The 19,446-nt window shown below is 42.6% G+C and overlaps 1 protein-coding gene and 1 pseudogene across 1 annotated transcript in view; one reads left to right on the forward strand and one right to left on the reverse strand.

The window, feature by feature from the left end:
* Positions 1–3,795: 3,795 nt before the first annotated feature.
* LOC124605913 (UDP-glycosyltransferase UGT5-like) overlaps positions 3,796–19,446 on the reverse strand; it is a 34,381-nt gene continuing 18,730 nt past the window's right edge. The window contains exons 3-4 of the mRNA XM_047137866.1: positions 6,179–6,398; positions 3,796–4,072 (exon numbers count right to left, since the gene is read on the reverse strand). Of these exons, the coding sequence (XP_046993822.1) occupies positions 3,796–4,072; positions 6,179–6,398 (497 nt within the window). The remainder of the gene's footprint in view (positions 4,073–6,178; positions 6,399–19,446) is intronic.
* LOC124608291 lies at positions 13,796–13,913 on the forward strand (annotated as a pseudogene).

Genomic DNA, 19,446 nt, shown 5'->3' on the forward strand with positions numbered 1-19,446 from the left:
ACCATATTATTCCTGTGGGATGTCCAGCACATATTTTACACAACAGTGTAAAAATTTCTTTGAGGTTAAGTAAATTTGATTGGGAGAACCTTACTCTTAAGCTCTATAGTCATTTTTCATACTAGGCAAAAAGAGAACAAGTTTTAACAGGTTTTTAGAAAATGCATGAATCTGAATTTGCTACAGTCGCACCGTATGTAAAAACACGATGGGTATCACTACTTCCTGCTGTAAAGTATGCATTGAAATCTTACGGAATATTTAAGAAATGCTTCATATCTCTCTGGGAAAAGACGAGTGTTCTTTTGTTCTCTGGAACATCTTTGACAGTGAACAAACGTAGTTTTACGATGCTTTCTTCTAAAATGCACTGAAACTTCTACAAGATGCTGTACAATGTCTTGAAAATGAAACACTCCTGTGTTAAGAAGCCTCGGAGTCACTAACATCTAAGGCAAAGGACTGACGAATTTTTGGGTTCCACTCGCAGCAGTTTAATAAAAATTTTACTTATTGAAACTGCCTCAGTAATAAAAACAGCTTGCCATTCATAGTATAAAAATGTTTTAAAGTATATAGAAACAAGGTACTAGCTTAATGACAACAAATGAAAATTCTTTAAGCCTCTATCTCTACATGGTGACACTTCAGGTTAGGTATCAATTGTTAATATTATTGTAAAACTTACGATTGATCCTGATTTTAAAATGGAAGATCTTTATGAGGAAGTTTCTAATGTCAAAGAAGTCCTGAATGCAATAGTACAAAACAAAAACTCAACGACACTGCAAAAATAGCACGCTATACTTGAAGGCCATGTAACGATCTTTACATTTATTGCAATACTTTAATGATTGTCTAAACTGGTAAAGTGTACAAAACTGGAGTTATTGTGTAGCGTGTTGTAACTGCAAGTGGTGTGCTTGCTCTGTGTTATTGTTGGCAATACTTTATATGAACTGATTGAGCAATACAACTTCCAATACCGATAAAGAAATACAGTCACTGCAAAATACATTCAGCCCCTCAGGTTCTGTATCCTCTGGCCCTGTTCAAAGCTGATAACTTTGGTCGCTGTGGATACAACCAATAAATGAAATTGTCTTACCTCTAAACCAGCAACGATGGATAGTGTTGTATTCTGCTCTCTCATGAAGAAGAAAAAAATTACTAGCTACAGGCTCAGCGGTGTGCAATGCTGGTCGTCATACTTTGAATTCATAGTTTTTTCAACCTTTGGTAGTGTCTCATGGTTCATAGGCACTAGACGATGATCGAGTCCTATCAAAGTCCGTGCAGTTCAAAAGACACAAAAGCACTGGGCGAGTTTACTCGTTCGTTCGGAATGAGAGACCGAAGTTGTCTGCCAGCTTTCGGTCTGTCAGCGACGACAGAATCGAGTCGCACTTCCTGCAAATTTTACTGGAACGATTTTAATGAAACCATTCGATAAAAAATTTCATATTTGGGTTAATTATAGCTTTGTATGTCAGCTTCATGATGACGTGTACATCGATCGTTGATGGGCAGAGTTATTAAGATATTTGCACTGAAGTGATATAATGCAGGAAGTTCTGTGTCCCTATGATATTGCTTTTGGTGCATATTACGTAATATGTTGCTCCATATGAAATTTAGCTGTTGTTGTTGTTGTAGTCTTCAGTCCTGAGACTGGTTTGATGCAGCTCTCCATGCTACTGTGTCCTGTGCAAGCTCCTTCATCTCCCAGTACCTACTGCAACCTACATCCTTCTGAATCTGTTTAGTGTATTCATCTCTTGGTCTCCCTCTACAATTTTTACCCTTCACTCTGCCCTCCAATACTAAATTGGTGATCCCTTGATGCCTCAGAATATGCCCTATCAACCGATCCCTTCTTCTAGTCAAGTTGTGCCACAAATTTCTCTTCTCTCCAATTCTATTCAATACCTGCCCATTAGTTATGTGATATACTCATCAAATCTTCAGCCTTCTTCTGTAGAACCACATTTCGAAAGCTTCTATTCTCTTCTTGTTCAAACTATTTATCGTCCATGTTTCACTTCCATACATGGCTACACTCCATACAAATACTTTCAGAAACGACTTCCTGACACTTAAATCTATACTCGATGTTAACAAATTTCTCTCCTTCAGAAACGCTTTCCTTGCCATTGCCAGTCTATATTTTATATCCTCTCTACTTCGACCATCATCAGTTATTTTGCTCCCCAAATAGGAAAACTCATTTACTACTTTAAGTGTCTCATTTCCTAATCTAATTCCCTCAGAATTGCCCGATTTAATTCGACTACATTCCATTCTCGTTTTGCTTCTGTTGATGTTCATCTTATACCCTCTTCTCAAGACACTGTCCATTCCGTTCAACTGCTCTTCCAAGTCCTCTGCTGTCTCTGACAGAATTACAATGTCATCGGCGAACCTCAAAGTTTTTACTTCTTCTCCATGAATTTTGATACCTACTCCGAATTTTTCTTTTGTTTCCTTCACTGCTTGCTCAATACACAGATTGAATAACATCGGGGAGAGGCTACAACCCTGTCTCACTCCCTTCCCAACCACTGCTTCCCTTTGATGTCCCTCGACTCTTATAACTGCCATCTGGTTTCTGTACAAATTGTAAATAGACTTCCGCTCCCTGTATTTTACCCCTACCACCTTTAGAATTTGAAAGAGAGTATTCCACTCAACATTGTCAAAAGCTTTCTCTATGTCTACAAATGCTAGAAATGTAGGTTTGCCTTTCCTTAATCTATTTTCTAAGATAAGCCGTAGGGTCAGTATTGCCTCACGTGTTCCAACATTTCTACGGAATCCAAACTGATCTTCCCCGAGGTCAGCTTCTACCAGTTTTTCCATTCGTCTGTAAAGAATTCGGGTTAGTATTTTGTCTAAAAATGTATACAGGCTGTTCATCTCCAGAATTGTTAGGCGCGCTTTCTCTGGTGTTTCGGCAAATATCTGCCATTTGGTTTGTGAAAACTATAGCTGGGGGTCAGCTCAATGCTGCTCATGACGTCTTTTATGGGCAGCCCAGCGTCGTTTTGTTTCCCGTTACAAACAAACTGATTTCTATAGATGAATTTTGTGTGCCCATTTGATAGAGCTGCCCTAAATTAGCCTAGTGTGATATTAGTTTTATTGATTCTTATTAAAAGGATACTTGTTAACACGAAGAATCACCAGTACTGTAGGCAGCGGCTGAGCAGTGCTGCTGCATAATGGTAAGCAGTCAGTGTGGGCGAGGGCGTCATGCGAATCACTGCCTGAGATACTGGTGATTCTTCGTGTTAAGAAGCATCGTTTTTTATATGTATCAATAAAACTAATATCGCACTAGACTAATTTAGGAACGCTCTATGGAATGGTCACACAAAATTCATCTATAGAAATCAGTTTGTTTGTAACGGGAAACAAAACGACGCTGGGCGTCGCATAAGAGACATGATAAACAGTGTTTGTTTGATCTGACTCCACCTACACACTTCACAAACAAAATTGCAAATATCTGCGGAAACAAGAGAGAAAATTCATTTGGCATGCAGTTTAAATTACATCAAACACAGTGGATTTATACACACACACAGTGAATTTATACACTCACAGTTTTTCCCCACCTGTGACGTCAAGTAAACGAGATTTAAAAGTTATATCCTTGCAGTTCAAATCACACAGTCTTGACAAAGACTTTACGAATCAGTGTGCATGAATCTCTTTCACCATTCCATTCCAGATACACAGTTTTTCAATAAATTAACATCCAAAGATACTTCTGTATAACAGAAGATTAGGTTCTCAGCTGGTTTTCAGTTTCTTAAATTGAAGTAGTTTGGAGGTCAGAAACCTAACTGTACAATAGAAAGATATACAAAAGCAGACTACAACAGCCAGCGCAGAGGCAATGACATCTAGAAGCAGGTGCTGGTACCAAGTCAGGTCTCTTGCGGCACTGCGCAGATGGGGAGCCCCGTTATGTCGAAGTACATACTCGATCCACCACATGGCTTTAGGAAGGCTCTCTTCCTTATGCTCACGGTAGACGGCTGAGAACTGCTTCATGTTTTCGCTGAACCTGTTGAAAGAAGGAAGGTTGACAATGAATTTTTGCAATGCCTAAAAGTGATAACATATCATACTTGAGTGTCTATATGAATCAACAAAACCGACTTTCAATAATGCAGAAGGAGAAATATTAATAAATACAGCAAGAGGAAAATACAAAAGCGAAGAGGGGCGGGATAATGTTGGATGCAGTAGGGATTTACGATTGGAACAGAGAAAGAAACGGCTCATGTTATGATAAAGAACTCATATCACGACCAATGAATGAGTAATGGAAGATGTAAACTCTAAGAAGGCGTAATTAGTTTTTACGGTGAGTTCCTCTCAACAGTGCAGCGATGGAAACATTTTCCCAGAAACTGAAGAGATGTTATTTTTTTAAAAGCAGTAAGAATAATAAAGTATAAAAATGTATGTCCATTTTATTTAACTACTTACAATAATGTATGTGATTCTCTGTGCTCTTAATATTTAAGGAGCAGTTCCAGATGCGACGGTCCGAAGTATGAGACTTTAGAGACTTTTTGCTTTCCGTTTCTACGCAATACTTCTAGTATCAAGAGTACTGAACAATATAAATTCCTGTGAAACTAAGATGACATCAAACATAAGCTGTGTAAGCTGGTTCGTAAATCTGGTACAATAAACCAATTTTGTGTCTACACTGAAGACTGGTTAGAGATCGCACAAAGAGAACTATCTTGATGTTACTGGAGTCTACACGTGTGACGCTCCATGTCCCTGAAGGAAAATCAGTGTCATGAGTGACATGGCAACCGTAGCGCTAGAAGGGGTACTACACTGTCATCGTATTTTTCGTCAAAGTTCAAGATGGCTGACAACAACAACTTGTTATTAACCGCAGCAGTTGCATGTGCCACAATTGCACTGTGTGCACATGCGGAAGAGAAGCGGGGGAAAAAAAGGAAACATACCCGGGTGAAGCCGTGGGTCTTACGACGACACGGTAAAAGCATTCAACAAAACTTGTTACGTGAGCTTGTAGTGAAGGACGTCAAGTCGTACATCAATTACTTAAGAATGGATGAGCATTCATTTCTGCATGTGCTCAATGACGTGTATCCTCATATCACAAAGCACAATATTCACTTAAGAACCGATACATCTGCAGAAGACAGGCTCACTGTAACACTCCGATTCCTTGCTACAGGAGAGGGTTGGGTTGGGTTAGGTCAGGTCTCCAATCTTCGTAATCTATTTTTGTATTCAGCGTGCCTCACGTTGTAAAGCGCCTCATCAGCTTCATACATCTCTACTAATTTTGTAGTTGTCGGCGCACACCAATTGTGTTTACCTGCAATTTTTATAAAAACACTACAGGCGACAGAATGCAAGCGATGCTAGCGCTCCATGTGGTAACATGTCACACTGCAGTGAACACAAGACAAGCGACTTCTTTGATCAAATCTGCAGTGAGGCCCTAAATTTGATCAAATATTGGACGACATTTGACAAAGTTCTCTATTACACCATCACATATCTTTGACAAAGATATTGGACAAAGATATTTGACAAAGAAATTTGATAGTGTAATACCGGCCTATGTGATAGGCTGTTATCATATGACAAAATGATGTCCTGTTTATAAACGACTAGAATTAGGGAACGAAGGTCTAAAAAAATAAAGACGACCTGACAAGGGTTCGAACCATAGCTGGACGGTGCATGTGGGTTCGATGTCCCAGCAGCCTACTCAGTGAGCTATGACAGCTGGTACGGCCGTGGGGGGGGGGGGGGGGGTGATGCACGTTCCTCCGTATACTCCGATGCGCTGCACGATGTGTGAGTGCTGACAGCTCCCCGTTTTCATACAGATCTGATTTTGCTAGATAAACCTTTGTCTTAAATCTGGATGAGGAATCACATTCCGACCTCCAAGGGCAGCACTTTTTCCTCACCCTATCTACATACCTTAAGACTAATTAAGGTTTAATAGTGTTCAGAGAACGTAATTTCTAAACAAAAATTACACCTAAGTCACAGTCATATGGTGTATAGAGCCACATTCTCCGAACCCAAGCATCTGTTACACAGTTCACTGGAGCTTAAGAATCTGCTAAAACTACTCCTAATTTATTCACATATTGTACATTACCTTTTATCCTCAGTAAGCCTTCGAATGGCGTCCGAAATCGAGTCTCTCGCGACGTCCCAGAATTTGAGCTCAATGCCGATGCCGGCGTCGACCATTTTCGCCACGTTGTGGTGCTGGTCACCGAAGAAAGGAATCCCCAGTAGAGGGACTCCGTAATAGGCGGCCTCATTAAAGCTCTGCAGACCGCCCTGAGTGATGAACACGCGCACATTGGGATGTGCTGTAAGCCAGAAAACAGAGGTCACTGAAATTGCACAAGCAGCGGGATTTTCGCAATTTGCTCGAATAATTCTATATTCACACATATGTAAATAATACTGTGTACACAGCAGGCCAGTATCATTCCTGCAGTTCGTTGCCATTTGCTATTCCTTTAGTGAAAGGTTCAATGGAAGAACTGCAATCAGCAGCCATTTGTTTTTTGTTGTTGTGGTCTTCAGTCCAGAGACTGGTTTGATGCAGCTCTCCATGTTACTCTATCCTGTGCAAGCTTCTTCATCTCCCAGTACCTACTGCAACCTACATCCTTCTGAATCTGTTTAGTGTATTCATCTCTTGGTCTCCCTCTACGATTTTTACCCTTCACGTTGCCCTCCAATACTAAATTGGTGATCACTTGATGCCTCAGAATATGTCCTACCAAGTGATCCCTTCTTCTAGCCAAGTTGTGCCACAAATTTCTCTTCTCCCCAATTCTGTTCATTACCTCCTCATTAGTTATGTGATCTACCCATCTAATCTTCAGCATTCTTCTGTAGCACCACATTTCAAAAGCTTCTATTCTCTTCTTGTCCAAACTATTTATCGTCCATGTTTCACTTCCATACATGGCTACACTCCATACAAATACTTTCAGAAACAACTTCTTGGCACTTAAATCTATACTCAATGTTAACAAATTTCTCTTCTTCAGAATAGCTTTCCTTGCCATTGCCAGTCTACATTATATATCCTCTCTACTTCGCCCATCAGTTATTTTGCTCCCCAAATAGGAAAACTCATTTACTACTTTAAGCGTCTCATTTCCTAATCTAATTACCGCAGCATCACACGGTTTCATTCGACTACATCCCATTAGCCTCATTTTGCTTCTGTTGATGTTCATCTTATATCCTCCTTTCAAGACACTGTCCATTCCGTTCAGCTGCTCTTCCAGGTCCTTTGCTGTCTCTGTCAGAATTACAATGTCATCGGCGAACCTGTTTTTATTTCTTTTCCACGGATTTTAATTCCTACTCGGAATTTTTCTTTTGTTTCCTTGACTGCTTGCTCAATATACAGATTGAATAGCATCGGGAAGAGGCTACAACCCTGTCTCACTCCCTTCCCAACCACTGCTTCCCTTTCATGTCCCTCGACTCTTATAACTGCCATCTGCTTTCTGTACAAATTGTAAATAGCCTTTCGCTCCCTGTATTTTACCCCTGCCACCTTTAGAATTTGAAAGAGTATTCAACACAACATTGTCAAAAGCTTTCTCTATGTCTACAAATGATAGAAATGTAGGTTTGCCTTTCCTTAATCTATTTTCTAAGATAAGTCGTAGGGTCAGTATTGCCTCACGTGTTCCAACATTTCTACGGAATCCAAACTGATCTTCCCCGAGGTCGGCTTCTACCAGTTTTTCCATTCGTCTGTAAAGAATTCGCGTTAGTATTTTGCAGCCGTGGCTTATTAAACTGATAGTTTGGTAATTTTCACATCTGTCAACACCTGCTTTAAGAACCTTCAACATCGCAGCGCGTCAGTAATTGTTGGATAATATATTTTAAAAACTAAAAACCCGCCTCGATTGCGAAAAAAGCACCTAGTGTTAAGTGTTAACTCAGATTTCGGCGTAGATAACTACACCTTCTTCATAACAACAATAAAACCCACAAGTGCCTAAGAAGACCTTTGTCAATGATTAAAAGAACACCATAGCTATACATTTATGAACGAAAAAGAAAGAAAAACACAAACAGTACATGTGTACAAAGTCAAAACCACTACTTAACTTAATGGTCTATGCTCCACCTCACACCGGCCTATGTTCGATGGACCATGACCCGCCATAAACTGCAGCTACAAACGGTCGCTCACTCAAGCCTGAACCGCTATGTATGCACATGCGTAAGACAAGGGCAGTTCCTTGAATGCGCATGCGCATACGCATACGAATACGAGAAAGTTTATCCATGGGTCGGGGCTAAATAGCCCATATACTCCCAACCGTGGATCAACGTATACCAAAAAATGAAATGGCAGAACAAGAGACGAGCTAAATAGGAGATGAAACCTAAAAATAACCGCACACGGTTGCTTATGCTAGTAAAGAAACTTATATATCAAGCTACCTATAACAACAGGAGGAACTCTTAAAAACTATACCTAAAGCCAGGGGGGTTAACACTTAACACTAGGTGCTTTTTTCGTAATCGAGGCGGGTTTTTAGTTTTTTAATATAAACACCTGCATTCTTTGGGATTGGAATAATTATATTCTTCTTGAAGTCTGAGGGTATTTCGCCTATTTCATACATCTTGCTCACTAGATGGTAGAGTTTTGTTAGGCCTGGCTCTCCCAAGGCTGTCATTAGTTCTAATGGGATGTTGTCTACTCCCGGGGCCTTGTTTCGACTTAGGTCTTTCAGTGCTCTGTCAAACTCTTCACGCAGTATCATATCTCCTATTTCATCGTCATCTACATTCTCTTCCATTCCTATAATACTGTCCTCAAGAACATCGCCCAAGTATCGACCCTCTATATACTTCCACCTTTCTGCTTTCCCTTCTTTGCCATTTGTATAACCGCTAATTTCTCCAGTGTTCGTAGATGCAAGGACGTATTTCTTGAATCTTCCTGGGAAAAGTAATCTCGTAATTTAGCTTCTTCTGTAGTATCTAAGACTGGAGTTGGTTGAGCGTTTTGTTTAATCCAACTTCGTAACGGCCTTGGCCTGACGAAGTGCTCAAGAATAGACGGGCTGAGAGCTTTGTGACTGTCGTCATGGATATATTTAACCGTTTAATAGAATTGTGTCAGGGAATTGAATTGGTGCGTAAGTTCATAGCGTTTCTTTGTTGTACGTTGGTACTCCGGTTGCTATGGGCTTATTTATCAATTGTCGTTAGCCTGGCTAGCTGGGTGTTACCGTGCTGGCCTCTCATGCAACCGGGCCCGGGTTCGATTCCTGGCCGAGTTGCAGATTTTCTCCCCTCGGGGACCGGGTGTTGTGTTGTTCTCATCATCATTTCGTCCTCATCACCGGCGCTCAAGTCGCCTAATGTGGCATTCTGAAATAAGACTTGCACTTGGCGACCGAACTTCCCCAGATGGGGCCTCCCGGCCAGCCATGCCATACGCCACTTCATTTTATCAGTTGTCATTACTTACTTCTCTTTCATTGTTGCTATTTGAGTTTACATGTCGTCATTGTGTCATTTGGGGATAATGAGTGGACCTGTGCACACTAGAAAATGGAGTGCCAAGCGAAGAAATCGGAAGAATTCCAATGTACTCTTCTGTTTGAGTTCAGTGGAAGAGTGGCAGCAGCGGATGCAGCCAGAAACGTTTGTGCCGTGTATGGGGATAATGCCACTGGACAGAGCACGACAAGAAAACGGTTTTATCGTTTTAAGGAGGACCGTTTTGACATTGACGACTCTCCACGTTCAGGAAGACCTTGGGGTTTGATGAAGATCATTTAAACGTATTAATCCACAATGATCCAAATCAGTGTACTCGATGACTGGCGCACGTGATGAACTGTGATCATTCCATCATCGTCCAAGATTACAGCCGGCCGCGGTGGTCTAGCGGTTCTAGGCGCTCAGTCCGGAACCACGCGACTGCTACGGTCGCAGGTTCGAATCTTGCCTCGGGCATGGATGTGTGTGATGTCCTTAGGTCAGTTAGGTTTAAGTAGTTCCAAGTTCTAGGGGACTGATGACCACAGATGTTAAGTCCCATAGTGCTCAGAGCCATTTGAACCAAGATTACATGCAATGAGGAAGCTTCAAAAGTCGGGTGTTTGGGTACCGCATGCTTTAAGCCAAAATCACAAAAATCAGTGGGTGGCCGTATTTGCGTTTCTGCTTGCTCATCATCAGTTGGCTCGTGAATGCCGACCATTCCTATCATGTATTGTTACTGGTGACGAAAAATGGTGCCTTTGTGCTAACGTAAGGAAAAGAAAGGCATGGTTCAGACCTACGCGCATCCACAAAAGATATTGTTATGCGTCTGGTGGAACAGCGACGGCGTGCTGTGCTATGAATTGCTTTCCCGAGGTGTAACCGTCAGTGCAGATATTTATTGCCAACAACTGAGATGTCTTGCAGACACAGTCCAAGAACAACGACCAAGAAGACTGCGTGAAGTGATGCTACTCGCCGATGACACCTATCCGCGTTCTGCTGGACTGACAAACACTGTACAGGAGTTCGGTCGCGAAGTCATTCCACACACATCTTATTCACCTGATCTTGCGACTTCAGATTTACTCCCTTTCCGCTTGCTAACAACCTTCAAGGAATGTCCTTTCCGGACGAAAACGCGCTCCGAACATGGGTCGACAAATTCTTCGCCTAAAAACCAAGTGATTTCTACAGTCGCGGAATCGAAAAGCTACCCCAGCGTTGGCAGATTGTTGTAAATAGTCAAGGAGAATGTATTATTGATTACTGAGACCTATAATATGTGCCTCTATTGTGTTTTTTAAACTTAGGGGGAAACGGTACGAATTTATGGATCAACCCAATATATCGAAGTACACATTTCACCCATTATTCGCTACTTCACTCTTTACGAATCCTGTTACTGTTCTTTTTTGGTCGTTAGCCTTAAGGTTGGTCTGGCTGAATTTCCATTCCTGTCGAATGCCAGATATCCTCTATGCATCCCACATCCTGCCACCATCTGACTTATCTTCTCGTATCTAGGCCTGCCACCTGCAACTCTGTCCTTTCTCCGTTCCTTCAACTACAATTTATGGCAACGACTGAGGTCGTAATTTTTGTCGACTAATTCTGTCTCTTCATATTATCATGTTCTTTGTTAACATTTTCTTCCAGTTAACTCGTTGCAGTACGTCCGCGTTTCTTACTCGGTCAATCATTCTAATTTTTAACAGTCTCCTCTAAGGCCAAATATCAGAACACGCTCTAATCGTTACATTTCTGTCTGGCTCATTGCTGAAGTTTCGCACCTCTATAGAGTAGTGGTCCAGACATAGCTCTGGATGTGTATTCTTTGCTCTTTATAGTTGTGGATGTTAGCAGTTATTAATTTTTATTGAAAACCGTTCTGTTTTGCACAATTCTCGCTACTATACCAGTCTAGCATTTTCCTTCTTTTTCTGTTATGCTTCTTAGATAGCAACATTCAACCATATTTTCAAGTGTCTCTTGTCCAAGTTTAACTTTTACCCGTCCAGCATGTCTATCAGAGTCACACATGTTTCCTCAATTCTCGTTTAATGTCTGTACATTTTCCGTACGTCACCTAGCACTCGCTCCGCTTCATTACGCAGCTGACTCAATTCGTGTTCATTTTCATCATCCTATATGGAAGCAGCCAGGAAAGAAGTAAAGGACGATCTCGAAGTAAGTATCAGTAGGGTGAAAGAGCGACCCTGCTCTGCTTTTCTAACCGTCATAGTTCCAACCGCTTGGGACATTACTTTAATGCTAACTACTGCAGTCTACTTAGCACAAAGAGAATGTCTTACCCTTTTATCATCGTAGTTGATACCAAACTGCCTAAAAAAGGAAAATATTTTACCCCATTCCAAATAACCAAAACCTTCTAATCTTCCTTGTTTTTTTCTAAATATGTCCTCTATCACTAATCGCAGGGCTAGAATTGCTTCTCGAACACACCTGCTTTCCCTAAAACCATACTATTATTACAGTGTGTTTAGCACAGCTTAATACCAACCTTTGGCCTTTATTTCGTAATTAAGAATAAAAGATTTCTTAGTTGTGATTGAGTAGTATTCGTACTTTCACATCATTATTCATATTCGTTCAGAAGTTTTTATGAACGCCATAGAATCCTTTCATTTGACTGAACTATTAGATTGAGAAGGGAAATTGCCTGTAATTAACTTTGTGAATATTTTACAAAATAGAGTTCCACTGTGGAAGAGTTAGAAGCTGTCTCGAACGAATAACCTGACGCCAAAGAAAACGAAAGGTAACAGAGGCACATAGGAGAACGCGAAGAGGTCGCTGGTAAAGAGGACGTCTGTTATTGGTTGATGTGACGAGAAGACTTCTCCAAAGATCGGACTAACAGTTTGTCTGGCGCCGAAGATAAGTTACAGCGTGGTCCACAGAGAATGCTGCTCCGCCTCTAATGACGTCGTCGTCGACGGGACTTTAATCCATAATCTTCCTTTCTTCCTTCCTTCCTTCCTTCCTTCCGCCTTCGGGCAAAATTACTCTCATTCTGTGAAGTTCATATTGTCCCTTGTTGATTAATTATGCAATACTACACTAGTGAAAACACAGAAGTAATTGTGAAAATTTAGAAAGATCTGCGTTGTTTTTAATCTACGCTTATACTTGCCCAAAAATGATATTCAGAGCGAAATTTATTACGGACAAGGCAATATCCTGAATGGCAGTTGAAGAGGCAACAGACTCAATTATTCCATTATATTCTTCGGGGTGAGTCAAGTTGGTAGTTCACAGTCATTACTCAAAAGATGTCTTATTCGTACATCTTATCATTAATATAACTTTTTTTAAGTTTCTCGTCTGATACGTAATTGCTCATACTATACAAAAGAACGAACATTAAATTTCTGTAATGTAAGCGTAAGAAAAAGAACACACAGAAAAGATTCAACACCCTCAGAGTCTCATGACATGGTGTCTCGTATAGAGCAAAATGCTCGTTGAAGAGTCCTGGTACTGAATTATTCTACATCTACAGTTATACTCCGCAAGCCACCCAACGGTGTGTGGCGGAGGGCACTTCACGTGCCACTGTCATTACCTCCCTTTCCTGTTCCAGTCGCGTATGGTTCGCGGGAGGAACGACTGTCGCAAAGCCTCCGTGCGCGCTCTAATATCTCTGATTTTACATTCGTGATCTTCTCGGGAGGTATAAGTGGGGGGAAGCAATATATTCGATACATCATCCAGAAACGCACCCTCTCGAAACCTGGACAGCAAGCTACACCGCGATGCAGAGCGCCTCTCTTGCAGAGTCTGCCACTTGTGTTTGCTAAACATCTCCGTGACGCTATCACGCTTACCAAATAACCATGTGACGAAACGCACCGCTCTTCTTTAGATCTTCTCTATCTCCTCCGTCAACCCGACCTGGTGCGGATCCCACACCGATGAGCAATACTCAAGTATAGGTCGAACGAGTATCTTGTAAGCCACCTCCTTTGTTGATGGACTACATTTTCTAGGGACTCTCCCAATGAATATCAACCTGGCACCTGCCTTACCAACAATTAATTTTATATGATCATTCCACTTCAAATCGTTCCGTACGTATACTCCCAGATATTTTACAGAAGTAACTGCTACCAGTGTTTGTTCTGCTATCACATAATCATACAATAAAGAATCCTTCTATGTATTTGCAATACATTACATTTGCCATGTTAAGGGTCAGTGCAACGGCCTTGCCGCAGTGGATACACCGGTTCCCGTGAGATCACCGAAGTTAAGCGTTGTCGGACGTGGTCGGCACTTGGATGGGTGACCATCCCGGCCGCCATGCGCTGTTGCCATTTTCCCGGGTGCTCAGCCTCGTGATGCCAATTGCGGAGCTACTCGACCGAATAGTAGCGGCTTCGCTCAAGAATACAATCATAACGACCGGGAGAGCGGTGTGCTGACCCCACGCCCCTCCTATCCGCATCCTACACTGAGGATGACACGGAACATTTTCCAGATCTCTCACCAATTGAAACCGTCTGGTCATGGTGGCCGAGCAACTGGCTCGTCACAATACGCCAGTCACTATTCCTGATGAACTGTGGTATCGTGTTGAAGCTGCATGCTGCTGTACCTGTACACGCCATCTACATCTACATCTACATCTATACTCCGCGAGCCACCTTACGGTGTGTGGCGGAGGGTACTTATTGTACCACTATCTGATCCCCCCTTCCCTGTTCCATTCACGAATTGTGCGTGGGAAGAACGACTGCTTGTAAGTCTCCGTATTTGCTCTAATTTCTCGGATCTTTTCGTTGTGATCATTACGCGAGATATATGTGGGCGGTAGTAATATGTTGCCCATCTCTTCCCGGAATGTGCTCTCTCGTAATTTCGATAATAAACCTCTCCGTATTGCGTAACGCCTTTCTTGAAGTGTCCGCCACTGGAGCTTGTTCAGCATCTCCGTAACGCTCTCGCGCTGACTAAATGTCCCCATGACGAATCGCGCTGCTTTTCGCTGGATCATGTCTATCTCTTCTATTAATCCAACCTGGTAAGGGTCCCATACTGATGAGCAATACTCAAGAATCGGACGAACAAGCGTTTTGTAAGCTACTTCTTTCGTCGATGAGTCACATTTTCTTAGAATTCTTCCTATGAATCTCAACCTGGCGCCTGCTTTTCCCACTATTTGTTTTATGTGATCATTCCACTTCAGATCGCTCCGGATAGTAACTCCTAAGTATTTTACGGTCGTTACCGCTTCCAATGATTTACCACCTATGGCATAATCGTACTGGAATGGATTTCTGCCCCTATATATGCGCATTATATTACATTTATCTACGTTTAGGGAAAGCTGCCAGCTGTCGCACCATGCATTAATCCTCTGCAGGTCCTCCTGGAGTACGTACGAGTCTTCTGATGTTGCTACTTTCTTGTAGACAACCGTGTCATCTGCAAATAGCCTCACGGAGCTACCGATGTTGTCAACTAAGTCATTTATGTATATTGTAAACAATAAAGGTCCTATCACGCTTCCCTGCGGTACTCCCGAAATTACCTCTACATCTGCAGATTTTGAACCGTTAAGAATGACATGTTGTGTTCTTTCTTCTAGGAAATCCTGAATCCAATCACAAACCTGGTCCGATATTCCGTAAGCTCGTATTTTTTTCACTAAACGTAAGTGCGGAACCGTATCAAATGCCTTCCTGAAGTCCAGGAATACGGCATCAATCTGCTCGCCAGTGTCTACGGCACTGTGAATTTCTTGGGCAAATAGGGCGAGCTGAGTTTCACATGATCTCTGTTTGCGGAATCCATGTTGGTTATGATGAAGGAGATTTGTATTATCTAAGAACGTCATAATACGAGAACACAAAACATGTTCCATTATTCTACAACAGATTGACGTAAGCGAAATAGGCCTATAATTATTCGCATCTGATTTATGACCTTTCTTGAAAATGGGAACGACCTGCGCTTTCTTCCAGTCGCTAGGTACTTTACGTTCTTCCAGCGATCTACGATAAATTGCTGATAGAAAGGGGGCAAGTTCTTTAGCATAATCACTGTAGAATCTTAAGGGTATCTCGTCTGGTCCGGATGCTTTTCCGCTACTAAGTGATAGCAGTTGTTTTTCAATTCCGATATCGTTTATTTCAATATTTTCCATTTTGGCGTCCGTGCGACGGCTGAAGTCAGGGACCGTTTTACGATTTTCCGCAGTGAAACAGTTTCGGAACACTGAATTCAGTATTTCTGCCTTTCTTCGGTCGTCCTCTGTTTCGGTGCCATCGTGGTCAACGAGTGACTGAATAGGGGATTTAGATCCGCTTACCGATTTTACATATGACCAAAACTTTTTAGGGCTCTTGTTTAGATTGTTTGCCAATGTTTTATGTTCGAATTCGTTGAATGCTTCTCTCATTGCTCTCTTTACGCTCTTTTTCGCTTCGTTCAGCTTTTCCTTATCAGCTATGATTCGACTACTCTTAAACCTATGATGAAGCTTTCTTTGTTTCCGTAGTACCTTTCGTACATGATTGTTATACCACGGTGGATCTTTCCCCTCGCTTTGGACCTTAGTCGGTACGAACTTATCTAAGGCGTACTGGACGATGTTCCTGAATTTTTTCCATTTTTGTTCCACATCCTCTTCCTCAGAAATGAACGTTTGATGGTGTCACTCAGATATTCTGCGATTTGTGCCCTATCACTCTTGTTAAGCAAATAGATTTTCCTTCCTTTCTTGGCATTTCTTATTACACTTGTAGTCATTGATGCAACCACTGACTTATGATCACTGATACCCTCTTCTACATTCACGGAGTCGAAAAGTTCCGGTCTATTTGTTGCTATGAGGTCTAAAACGTTAGCTTCACGAGTTGGTTCTCTAACTATCTGCTCGAAGTAATTCTCGGACAAGGCAGTCAGGATAATGTCACAAGAGTCTCTGTCCCTGGCTCCAGTTCTGATTGTGTGACTATCCCATTCTATACCTGGTAGATTGAAGTCTCCCCCTATTACAATAGTATGATCACGAAACTTCTTCACGACGTTCTGCAGGTTCTCTCTGAGGCGCTCAACTACTACGGTTGCTGATGCAGGTGGTCTATAGAAGCATCCGACTATCATATCTGACCCACCTTTGATACTTAACTTAACCCAGATTATTTCACATTCGCATTCGCTAATAACTTCACTGGATAATATTGAATTCTTTACTGCTATAAATACTCCTCCACCATTGGCGTTTATCCTATCCTTGCGGTATATATTCCATTCTGTGTCTAGGATTTCGTTACTGTTCACTTCCGGTTTTAACCAACTTTCCGTTCCTAATACTATATGCGCACTATTTCCTTCAATAAGAGATACTAATTCAGGAACCTTGCCCTGGATACTCCTGCAGTTTACCAATATTACGTTAACTTTTCCTGTTTTTGGTCTCTGAGGACGGACGTTCTTTATCAACGATGATAATGTCCTCTCTGGTAAGCCGTCAGGTATTATATCGTTTCGCCCAAGGGGGGGTCCCTCTAACCTAAAAAACCCCCGTGTGCACGCCACACGTACTCTGCTACCCTAGTAGCTGCTTCCGGTGTGTAGTGCACGCCTGACCTGTCTAGGGGGGCCCTACAGTTCTCCACCCAATAACGGAGGTCGATGAATTTGCAACCATTATAGTCGCAGAGTCGTCTGAGCCTCTGGTTTAGACCCTCCACACGGCTCCAAACCAGAGGACCGCGATCGACTCTGGGCACTATGCTGCAGATATTAAGCTCAGCTTGCACTCCGCGTGCGATGCTGGTTGTCTTCACCAAATCAGCCAGTCGCCGGAAGGAACCAAGGATGGCCTCAGAACCCGAGGGGCAGGCGTCATTCGTTCCGACATGTGCTACTATCTGCAGCCGGTCACACCCAGTGCGTTCAATAGCTGCCGGAAGGGCCTCCTCCACATTACGGACGAGACCCCCCGGCAAGCACACCGAGTGCACATTGGCATTCTTCCCCGACCTACCCGCTATTTTCCTAAGGGGCTCCATAACCCGCCTAACGTTGGAGCTCCCTATAACTAATAGGCCCGCCCTCTGTGACTGTCGGGACCTTGCCGGAGAATCGGCCACTGGCGCAACAGGCGAGGCATCCTGTGGTGGCTCGGAAACGATGTCATCACCACTAGGAAGCACCCCGTACCTGTTGGAAAGGGGTAAGGCAGCTGCCACGCGGCCAGATCCCACCTTCCCCTTTCGGCCAGGCACGCGCGAGCCCACCACTGTCCGCCATTCACCCTGGAGTGATGGCTGACCGGTAAGATGCTCACTGCCGGAAGACGCAGCGACATCAGGGGTTCCATGTGATTACAAGGCCACCGAAGTAGGCATAGGTCTCACCACAGTTGCCCCAACGCCACTACGAGCCGACGCCTGCGCCTCGAGCTCGATGAGCCTAACAGACAAAGCCTCCACCTGCCCCCGAAGAGTGGCCAATTCCCCTTGCGTCCGCTCACAACAACCACAGTCCCTACACATGACTATGTTTACCCTACTCTATAAGGTGACAAATTCCCAAGATAATCTTCTGATGAGCTACTCTGATAATCAAGAAACACTCACTGAAATACGAGACGCGAAAACTACGCTAGGTTTTCCCAGAAAAACTATTTAAAAGCTAAGCGCAGCAAATAAGTACAAAAACGCTTTATACAAACAGTACTCGCTGCTGCTGGTGCTCTCGCTCTGGCTGTCACAAGACAACTGCTGATTCAAGTGACTAGTGGCTAACGGCCGCGAAACAAACAAAAGACGGTTTTAGGGCGCTTTCTGTTCTAAACGATCAAGAAAACACTAAGAAATCTAACACGAAAACTACGTAAAGTTTTATCAAGAACTGTTAGTTACTATGCAGAGCAGATAAACACAAATAGAATCCCTTCCTTAGTGGAAGGTCGTAAACAAAATGCAAAATAAACGCTTTATACAAACAGTACTCGCTGCTGCTGGTGCTCTCGCTCTGGCTATCACAAGACAATCCAAGCTCTGTTTGGCTCAATGCCCAGGCGTATCAAGGCCGCTATTACGGCCAGAGGTGGTTGTTCTGGGTACTGATTTCTCAGGATCTATGCATCCAAATTGCGTGAAAATGTAATCACATGTCATTTCTAGTATAATATATTTGTCCAATGAATAACCGTTTATCATCTGCATTTCTTCTTGGTGTAGCAATTTTTATGGCCAGTTGTGTATTTTCTGGGTCTCATCAACAAATAAAGCGAGTTGGGTCTCAGACGATCGCTGTTTCCGGAATCCATGTTGATTTCCACAGAGTAGATTCTGCGTTTCCAGAAATTACATGATACACGAGCAAAAAACATGTTCTAAAATTCTACAACAGATCGATGTCAGAGATATAAGCCTATAGTTTTGCGCATGTGCTCGACGACCCTTCTTGAAAACTGGAACTACCTGTGCTCTATTCCAATCATTTGGAACCTTCCGTTCCTCTAGAGACTTGCGGTACACGGCTGTTAGAAGGGGGGGGGGGGGGGGAGTTCTTTCGCGTACTCTGTGTAGAATCGGATTGGTATCCCGTCAGGTACAGTGGACTTTCCTCTGTTGAGTGATTTCAGTTGCTTTTCTATTCCTTGGACACTTATTTCTATGTCAGCCATTTTTTCGTTCTTGCGAGGATTCAGAGAAGGAACTGAAGCGCGGTCTTCCTCTGTGAAACAGCTTTGGAAAAAGGTGCTTAGTATTTTAGCTTTAAGTGTGTCATCCTCTGTTTCAATGCCATTCCGACCCACTTACTGATTTGACGTAAGACCAGAACTTCCTAGGATTTTCTGTCAAGTCGGTACATAGAATTTTACTTTCG

Source organism: Schistocerca americana, chromosome 3 (genome assembly GCF_021461395.2).
Source record: "Schistocerca americana isolate TAMUIC-IGC-003095 chromosome 3, iqSchAmer2.1, whole genome shotgun sequence".
In the NCBI taxonomy this organism is placed as follows: Eukaryota; Metazoa; Arthropoda; class Insecta; order Orthoptera; family Acrididae; genus Schistocerca; species Schistocerca americana.